The 10656-nt window shown below is 38.7% G+C and overlaps 1 protein-coding gene and 1 non-coding gene across 2 annotated transcripts; both read right to left on the bottom strand.

Annotated features, from left to right (window-relative positions):
* Positions 1–1299: 1299 nt before the first annotated feature.
* Positions 1300–1438, bottom strand: LOC149389675 (small nucleolar RNA Z247). The gene has a single exon (XR_016301128.1). It is a non-coding gene; the product is annotated as a small nucleolar RNA Z247 (small nucleolar RNA).
* Positions 1439–2542: 1104 nt separating this feature from the next.
* On the bottom strand, positions 2543–6044 carry LOC149389674 (Plasma-membrane choline transporter family protein). The gene is made up of 3 exons (XM_089624480.1): positions 4796–6044; positions 3711–4056; positions 2543–3019 (listed from the first exon to the last, which is right to left on the bottom strand). The coding sequence occupies exons 1-3, from the start codon at positions 5833–5835 to the stop codon at positions 2768–2770; spliced, it is 1638 nt and encodes a 545-aa protein (XP_089480606.1). The 5' UTR covers positions 5836–6044; the 3' UTR covers positions 2543–2767.
* Between the last annotated feature and the right edge of the window lie 4612 nt (positions 6045–10656).

Here is a 10656-nt window from a genome sequence, read left to right as displayed (position 1 = left end):
AATTCCCCACCCCAATTAGATTGAAACGTTTTTATTTTTGTGCCTAGTTGGTTTTCTACAAGGGTTTAAAAGTGAAGGAACACATCATAGACATTCGATTTTAGTTTTAGGAGGTATAAACGTGTGTATTGGATAATTCATCAATAAAGCTCACATAGAACGAAAAACCATTTCGAGATGTAACTGGTCATGCACCTCATGGATCGGAGTGGACAAGCTGAAGTCGTTTTGGAAAAAAAGTTTGTGATTTTGGAAAAGGTAATTTGTGGCTTTTTCCTTTGACACAATGAGAACAAAAAAAAAAAGATTAATTTTGCATAGCTGTAAACTCGGTACAAGATTTGAGAACATGATTTAAGACATTTAAGGATGGGTGACTTAACCTTCGATGCCATCTATGTGTTAACAAAGTTAAGCGATCTACACTCTTGATTGAAGAGAAACAAATAGGTCTTAGTGGACAAACTACCAGACTTGGCCGAACATATTGGCCTTTTGGAATTTAAACCATTCTTCAACTTTAAAATGCCCTCACTTCCTTGGTTGATCTGAAATTTGTAAAGCCCATCTTCAAGACTCCCCTACAACAAGGTGGTCCCCGTTGTTTGATCCTTGAAAAAACAAACATGTGAGTGAAATTCAAAGAAAACATAATCGTCTTTTGCAAATTGAGAGACACTTATGAGGTTTTTGGTTATTTTAGGGACATGGAAAAGTTTGTTTAAGGCAAGAGATCGGTGTTTTGTTGGTATGGAAGAAGATCCAAGGTGGGATATTTTTAGACCAATACCGTTACCCATGTGCAAACGGTTTGAGCCAGTGTATTCAGAGCCCAAGGAGAGATTATTGAGGTCGTTGGTGACATGGTTGGTAGCTCCGGAGTCTGGGTACCAGCTGCTATCGAAGCTTGAGTCGGGTGTGGCGAGCATGGTAGTCATGTTGGTGTTGGTGTCTCTATTGTTGGATTGAAGAGAGTTGCTGCTCTGTTGACTGTTGTTGGAGTAACCACCACCACTTTGACTTTGAAGTTGGGGTAAAAGCGGTAAAATCACCTCTTGACGGTGTGGCCTTGGCAACCACATAGATGGCAAGCAACACCCCTCCCAAAATTCCAGCTCCGTCCTGCACGAGCTCTGCCTCCGCGCGATATTCCTCGACATGGCTTGTAGGTGGATGAGTTGGTTGTGGTGGTGCTGTTGTTGGAAGCCCCTTTTCGGTTGTTGGACTGGAAGGATAGATTTGCCGAGGGAAGCGATCCATCAGAGTTGACTTGATTGCCGGAGATGGAATCGAGACGCATCTCGAAACTTTGGAGTAGTGCTCCAAGGTCCTCAAGGGAGTACTCATCAGGCAGGGAGGTGACAGTCACGATGACAGGGCCATATTCATGACCGAGCCCAGACAGGATGTGAAAGATCTGGTCTTCATCGCTGAGAGGGTAGTCAGCTGAAGCGAGGATGTCTGTGTATGACTTCATCTTGGTCAGTTTCTCGCGAATGGTGAGATTTCCTTTCTTCAAGGTTTGGATCTGCAACTTTTAGTACATAATCATTGCCTTTGATTGAGTGGCGTAGGTGCGTTCAAGGGCGTCCCACGCCTCATGAGCCGTGTTGTTTCCGACCATGGCCACCAGGATATTCTCGCTGATGGAGGTTAGAACCCACGACATGAGTAGCTGGTCTTGACGGAGCCAAAGAGCGTAGTTGGGGTTTGGAGTAGATGTGTTTTGGATAGTGATAGTTTGAGGTGGGGGATTTTCTGTTCTGCGGAGATAGCCTTTGCGGCCATAGCCATGAACTGCGGCCATGATTTGTTGATGCCAGACGAGGTAAGTAGACTCGGTGAGATGAAGAAAGACTGGTTGGTTATTCTGGGGTTGGATAATCTGGGTGAGTAGTGAAGACGGTGAATTTTCAAGCAAGGGTTCATCATTTTGTAAGACCTCGGGATTAGTGTTTTGTTCTTCCATTTTTTTAGGAGATGAGAGAGGGAGAGCAAAAAGGCGCTGATACCATATAGAAAATGAAGGAGAGATAAAGAAAGCTTTTTGTATTAAAGAGTATTGACTCTGCTCTACACATTTATTACAATCCTATGCGTTTATATATACACATTTTTTTTCCCAAAAATACAATAGTAAAATAAGGAATAAAGGCTGCTTGACAATCACAGTCCTAGGAGAGAGACCTGCAACGGTAATATTCTAGCTGTCACAGGAAGTCGACATCTTTGGTACTAATGATAACACTGCCGTGAGAGGATCCTATGGGGGAGGATAATCCTGTGTGGGCTTATATGGTTTGATCTGGTGCAGCAGATGGAGATGCGCTTTTGGTTGTTGGGATCATCCACCAAGTTTGAGTTTCTGTCTCCTTAAAAATCAAGGATTAAAATGTACGAGCATCAGATCCTGTTCAATACCTAATGGTGAACCCTCTCATCCTTGCTACTTAGCCCATGTGGGACTTTTTCAGAAAACTCATAATACAAAATCATTTAGTACTGACGTAAGCAAAGCCAGTATTCAGTTTTACTACGGCAATAAATACAATAAAGTAATCGACTACTTTTGCTATAAAAAAAAAAACAGAGAAGGCTTTATATCAATGGAATTGAAACCTCATGATTTACAAGTACAAGAACCACTCCGAAATCAAAGTGTTTTTATGCACAAAAATATTATCAAATTGTAACTTCATACAGAAAGAACACGCACAATGGCAACAACAAATAAATTAAAAAAAAAAAAAAAAAAAAAAAAAACTTTTTATACGTTGGAAACAAGTGGAGGTCTATGGTTTCTGGTGATGGGAAGGAGAACGTAAACCTCGTGAACTTGTTGTTTACATACTTCGCCTCTGTCCCTGTCGATGGCATAGCAGATGTACACCGTATCAATCACATTATCGAGCACGTGGACAAAATACCCGAGGACCACAATCAGTAACACCCACGCTATTGCTGCTACGAAGTACGAATCGCCCCCGAGATCAGTCACACCCTTTAAGATCCCCCAAGCCTGCTCTCACATCCGTCGAAAAAATCAGTATATATATAAAACAAAAGGCCACAGAGCAATGAGACCAGTGAATCTAAATTGTGTGATACAAAGTCTTTAAAAACAGCTATACGATCAAAGTTTGAACTTGAGATGACGTTTTTAAGTACTCAAGACATTATTTGGTGGAATTCAAGTGTCTTATGAGATTTCCATTCATAATTTTCTACTCGTTGAGCGTTGCTTAATCTTGCAGGGCCTTTTTCTAAAGTGATTTTTAAATTAAGCGTACGAATAATTTTTTTTATACCTTCCTACAATTTCTCTTGTCCAAAACTAGGGAATCGGATACAAAAAAAAAAAAAAAAAAAAAAAATTGAAGCAAATATGTTTGAATTGAAGTTATGTGACAGTGATTACACCAATCTATGATTACAAATCGATATTATTATTGATGTCAAGCTTAATGATTACACCAATCTATGGAGGCGTAGCTCGATCTCTCAATCTAGAATCTACTCTACTCCTAAACATCACTTTATTAATTAATTTACCGAATCCTCTCGTAAACCTTAATGATCAACCTATACTAAAACATGATTTAATTAAATCATATGATAATTTACACTTCATGAGTAAATAAGAAGTGTATCAGTCGATCTATCATTACCTTAGACAACAACCAAATGCACAAAATTTGAAGAACACTCACCGCAATCGCATATATAGCCGAGAGTACGAACACAATTCCAGCCAAGAGACGGGACGAGATGGTTTCCACGAAAACGGCAGACATGAGATTGCGTTTCAAAAGCTCATACGTCATTCTGGCGGACGAACAATAAGCCTCTCCGGTTATGGCAACAAAGTTGATCGTGAACTTGTTGAGAAAGTCAACAGCCGAGAGTAGAGCATTGACACAGCAACGCAGCATGAGAATCACAAACCCACGAGCCTCCTCTTCTCTTGCGGTATCCACAACGGCTCGCACCATCCTAACAACGAAGATAAGCAAGCCCGACAGACATATTGTGCCCGAAGATGGACCAAAGGCGTGTCTGAAACAAAACACCCAATAAACTACCTTAGAATATTGCTAGAAGATTCAGCACAGTGGAAATATGTTCCCTGAACTAGACGAAAAGTGGATAATTATGGTTCGCCTTCTAGTGTCAATCAATCATAATAGACTCCTTCCGAAACAAATATGAAGAACATTCAAACACGATTGAAAAATAACGAGTTCACATGCTTCGCATTAATCAAACAACACACCGTTCAATAATATTGATTCATCTATCAAATACAGCCGTTGAATCGATACAAACTCAACTAAAAATAAGTGCATCGGGTTAAAAAATATTCATTAACCAGCCGAAAAGCATATAATTATGATGTTAACCGCAATTTTCTCTCATTAAGTAAACGTTAAGTATCATTGGACCCGGTGCTCGCTTGAGACCATGTTAAGTACTTAGGGTTTAATCCCAAAATCAACAGGCAGATGAGCTAGAGTAATGCGTGGCCTTATAAATTTTATCACGTCCCTTTCCCTTTATCTTTTTGACGTGGGATTCTTAATTGTAACGGTTAATGAAATCAGAATGAACTCATCTACCCAGCCAAACTTTCTCTAATAAGATACGAAGAACATCAAAAAGATAATGCTAAAGAAAGTGTTAATAAGTTCACAAACTTGCGAGAGTCAAATCATATATCGGGTTAATCCACTAGCTCAACACCAAACAATAAGATGATCACAAGCAAAACATTTTTAGAAAAGGCGATAGAACTGACCTCAAGGAGCTTCTGATACTCCGTTTCCGAGTCTCCTCGTCCTTCTCAAAGTACCACTGTGCGATAGTCCCACTGATCACAAACACCTGAGCTTCCACCATAACCGCCGCGGACCAAAGCATCGTCAGAATCGCGAGCGCATAGTAAGCCGGGACCCAACTGTCTTGCTTCCACACGCAACTGTAATCGCCGCTCGATTCCCGAGCAACGATCTTCCCATTGAGCCTCGCAAACACCAAGAACACCACGATCGGAGCGAGATAAACAGCCAAGGAGATCGTCAGGCACGGTAAAACTGCGAACAAACCCAAATTACTCGAGAGTGCGTCAGAGGCGACTCCAATTATGCTCACAGTGAGCTCAATCCGATGCCAATTGACCACGAAAATCCACACGATGACACCGATGACTAGAAACACGAAGACCAGAACCAAAATTCTATAGGCCAACGGAAAGGCGTCGCTACAGGATGCGCTGAGAGTACATGCGACGAACCAATACACGTTGAAGAAGATCGGAATGAGTACGAAGAGCGGAAGCGAAGCGTACACAATCTGTTTGGTGTAATGCTTGAGCGAGAAGAGAAGAAGCAAGCAAATTGGCAGGGTTAGAATCAGAGTAGCCACGAGCGTCCACACCAAATCTTTGTTGACATGCGAAGAAGACAGGACGTACAAGTCGAGATCGGAACGAGAAGAAGAAGAAGAAAGAGAGCCTATCTCGCAGGAAGTGGAATTAGAATCGTAGACGTAAGACGAGAGGTTCGAATAGTTCGTGTTTCGATGGAAGATTGAGAAGATTCCGAAGCCAAAGGTGGAGAGGACGAGGATGAGGAAGAGGACGAGGAAAGTAATGTCCTTGAATGGTCTGTGAGAGTCGTTGTACGAGATCTGGAGGTACTGGGCTTCGGATTCCGGACGGTCCTCGTCGCCATCGCCGCCGTGAGAAGATGAAGACGGTGGTGGCTCGGCGAGGAGAGGCTGCGTCGTCGACGACGACGACGTGTCGTAGAAGGATATCGGTTTGTCGTTTTCCTCCATTGGAGAGCTCGTGGACAGTCTGGTATGAGGTTTGGGTTTCGTTGACCTGTTGAACCAGCAGACAGGTATTGTAGTAGATGATGATAAATGATTATGGTGATGAATTGATAAGGATTGGGGTCGGAATTAATTATTTTTTTATTTATATATATACACTCTATTTTTTCTTTTCTTTTTTACGACTTTTTTTTATATATTCTTATTTTTATATAAATATTTCTTGCTCTATTGAATATTTGTTGGAATTACCTGGTCGGTTTCAGGATGGACGTTTTACGTAGACAAAAATAAGAGTTCATTTTCCACGTGGTCACAACGTTACTTACAATATAGATGGTCGAGATTTATTTTTGTATTTGTTTCAAAAGGTTGGAATGGATAAAAGGGAAGGACAAGATAAATGTGGATTATTCGATCCAAAAAAGATAAACGTGGACTATTTGTGGTTCTTGCATTGATCAGGTTTTGGTCTCCTTTTTTTTTTTTTTTTTTTTTTAATAATAATTAACTAATTTTACGGATCTTGATTCATAATGCATCACCTTAATGTACCACTCTTCTTCTTCACATATAATTTATAGAAATCTTTTAAGACCATTCTTGCTCCAACATTTCCAAACTATTCTCTTTTATTTTGATATAACTCACAAGGCAGATTTTGTGCAATCGGCTCTCTCGATGAACTTTCATAGAATTTAAACAACATAAGTCATTACTACAATCCATGGGCTAGAGAAAAAAAATGGCTTTTATTGATAATAGTCAAATTAATTATAAATAATAATTGTTGAACCTGAATGCAGTTTCAATTATTCACGAAAAACACTCGATTTGAATTTTGTTGATAAATCTTAGAATTTCGTAACGATCAAAGCAACTTGTGAAAATGAAAATAGACGAATGGATATAACATAAATATAAATTGAATACCGAAATATGGCATGGAGCCTTTTATTTAGTAAAAATATAAGAGTACATTATAGCTAAAATAATCAAAGAATTTAATCGAATCAGAAATATTGAGGAGAAGAAAATAGAGAACTCTGGTTGAAAGTCGTATGCATGTAGAGTAAGATAAGTGTCAAAATCAGCATCTTGCTCTCGTATTTATAGCCCTTGAAGATGGTCGACGAGCTCCGGTACTAGGGACACGTCATGCTCCAGAATCAATCATCCTTGGGACCTTATCAATCTACAGTCTTGGAGGAAGAGTTGAGGAGATCGTGATTTGACTAGTCTTTGCGTCCGAGTCTTCACGTAACCGTTTGAAGGAATACTCGTCGAATCGAGCCGCTATTTGGCCGCCCATCCAGGCTCAAGATTGCTTTCTCAACCCGGACCGAATCAACTATTCGAGCCCACAAGTACAATATTAATGAAAGATGAAGTCCAACATCAATAAAAATCTAACACTACAAAAAATATCATAGATCAATATATTTTATATGAACTTACCATACAACTAAATCGGTTTAAAATTAGTAGATTGCATTTTTTTTCCATTTCTCTTTACCTATTTTCTTATTTTGATTTTTAATCATTGAATTTTTGTGGACTTTGAATGTATGGTAAATCACTTGGAACAAGTTGGTATAAATATGAGAAAACTGTTAATGCTGAAAAAATGGAACACTTAGAATCCGTCGTGGTTCAATCTAAGGCCGGACCCTTTGATCACACGGTTTTTCAAACGATGAAGAAACTCTCAAGCTTGCCGCATTTTCCGTGCCGAAAAGAGGTTTCCAGCGGTTCATCACCTAAAAAAGAAAGAGTGAGCTACAAAGGCACGGAGGGGTTTCCTCCGACGCTTAACATTAGTCAAGTGCTATGTGAGGGGGGGGGGGGGGGGGGGGGGGGGGGGGGGGGGGCTTTTGTTTTGCCGTAGGAATTCTAGAGAGAGAAGGTGCGAGGTAAGAAAGAGAGACAAAGTTTTGTATGAGAGAAACTTACCTCTAAATGATGAGATTATAGATATTTATAATGGAGTGTTAGGTGTCATGGTAGTTTCGTCATTCGGGTGTCATTAGGACCCCCCTGGGATGGTCATGTCACCAGACTTATTATCCTTACCGCGTTGCAGGACCTTTTATCTTTTCCGCGTCTCATAACTTCTCATCCATGGCGCATCGCGGGTCTTCTTATTCTTGTCGCGTCGCATTACTTTTTATCATTGTCACGTTGCGCTGGACATTTTATCCTTGTCAGGCTGTGAGATATTGTATCCTTGTCGCGTCGCTTGACCTTTTTCCTTCTTGCATCGTAGTACTTTTTATCCTTATCGTGTCGTATGTCATTTTATCATTGTCGCGTCACGAGACATTTTATCCTTATTGTGTCACATGCCATTTTATTCTTGTCGCGTCGGACATTTTATCCTTACTGTGTTGCATGGAATTTTATCATTCTCACGTCGTGCGACCTTTTATCCTTATCGCGTCGCATGACATTTTATCCTTGTTGCGTCACAGGACATTTTATCCTTGTGGCGTCGCATGCCATTTTATCCTTGTCGCGTCGCAAGAAATTTTATCCTTGCCGGATCATGGGACCTTTTATCCTTGTCCCATCATAGGATCTTTCATCCTTGTCGCGTCGAATGAAAGATTATCTTTGTCGCGTCGGATGAAATATTATCTTTGTCGCGTCGCGAGACATTTTATCCTTGCCACATCGTACGACATTTTATCATTGTCAGGTCTTGGGACATTTTATCCTTGTCGGGTCGCGGAACACCCGACCTTTTATCCTTGTCGCATCGTAGGATCTTTCATCCTTGTTGCATCGCATGAAATTTTATCTTTGTCGCATCGTGAGACATTTTATCCTTGCTGGGTCGCATGATATTTTATCCTTGCCGCGACGTATGACATTTTATCATTGCCGGGCCTCGAGACATTTTATCATTGTCGGGTCGCAGGACACCTGACGAGACATTTTATCCTTGTCGCGTCGCATGGCATTTTATCCTTGTCGAGGCGCGGGACATTTTATCCTTGTTGCGTCACATGACATTTTATCATTTCCGTGTTGCAAGACACTATATCATTATCGCGTCATAGGACATTTCATCCTCGTCGCGTCGTAAGACATTTTGTACTAGCCACATCACTAGAATCTTTGGACATGCCCTTTCGTGTTGTCTTGACCTTCTTTGGACCGGGGGCTTGGTGAGTCACTTTTCCTTAGTTTTGAGTTGGACCGTCATTTTTTATGAATATAAAATCACCCCATAACAAAAATTATATCATTTAATATTGTAATTTTTTTATACTCTCATTCAAACAAGATGGTATAAATATGAGAGAAAATATAATTTTGAAGTTATAAAACGTTTGATATTCACAAGATAATACGGCTACAAACTTTTTTAACACAAAAATTCTGAAAATTAAAGAAAAATAAATAAAATATGATGAAAAATAAATTATTGAAAACGACTCATTTTATTTGGATGATCCTCTGCTGGACCGCATCACACCGATTTCTAAGGTTGTTGTATGTATTATAATATAACCCATTTAATAAAAGGGCCCATTATGTATTAATAACACCACATTTAAAGACTAATAGATTCCTTGTAGAAAAAATCATTTAATAAATAAAAGGCTTACTATGGATGAGAACCAAATTTCCCACAATAAAAAAAAAATTAAAAGTAATAAACTCATTTTATGACATTCTTAACGTCCTATAAGTATTATACCCTACTTGAATGTTTTAAAATGTGTTTTTAGTATATCATTAATATTTTTTTTAATTAAAAATAGGCCTTTCAAAAAAAAATGCAGCATTTTAATGATATACTATATATATATATATATATATATATATATATATATATATATATATAATGCCATGTGAATCATTAGAAACATTACATAACTTTTTTAATTTAATTGACACATAAATACTTATCTTATGATTATGCGGACGTGAAGATCTACCACTCACACATATATATATATATATATATATATATATATATGAACCTGAAATGTAACTAAGGCCGACTTTCGTCTCTGCTCGACAGCTGGCTCTTGCAGTCAAGCTCTCTTATGCCTTTGCACTCGAAGGCCAATTTCTGCTTGGTTTGAGGATATCTTTTCACGCCTACGTTGCTTTTTGGGAGACTTACACTCCATAAAAATTGTCTACCTGATACATGAGAGATCAAAGAAAACATCGACATCATTTCAAGCGAGTGGCTCACCCATTCGCTTTCTAGTTCATGCTCAACTAATCATTTAACTAGGATGTCCATACTTTCTTGTGTCAGTACTCACCCTTGACGTGATAAATACTATAGTAATTGAAACATCACTGTAGTGAAATAATAAAAATTTGACTCATATTATAGGATACTTTTGCTCCATTATATATGGAAGAGAAAGAAAATTAAAGGAGTGAATCATAAACTCTTACAAAGTTTTTTTTGTGATAATATGAGAAAAGATTACAATTTGTTTATTGTGTTGGAATAAAAGTATTAAATAGTATTTAATATTTTGTTTTTGGCTGATGTGTGGTTAATAATTGAGTCGGGTTCAATCATCGAAATTGAATAATTCTAACATAGTCATAATCTTCGTAATGAGGGATATAAGATAAAATATTTATGTGCCAAAATTAGAGCTAAATTGAATGAGAAATTAATGCTCAAAGTGTGTTGAAAAATACCAATATTTGTGAAGGAAAAATGAAAAATATTGTGATTGCAAGTGCTCTTATTAGTGTTCCATAATATTGAGAATGAACAAATGAATGAGCTTATATAGCTAACGAGCAGTATGCCGTGCGTTGCGATGACGTAGATAAATAATA

The sequence above is a fragment of the Urtica dioica genome, chromosome 8 (genome assembly GCF_054948205.1).
Source record: "Urtica dioica subsp. dioica isolate 48M chromosome 8, U.dioica_male_clone48M_v1_H2, whole genome shotgun sequence".
NCBI classification, from domain to species: Eukaryota; Viridiplantae; Streptophyta; class Magnoliopsida; order Rosales; family Urticaceae; genus Urtica; species Urtica dioica.
The sequence above is the reverse complement of the archived record's forward strand: the minus strand, read 5'-3'. Positions and strand labels throughout refer to the sequence as shown.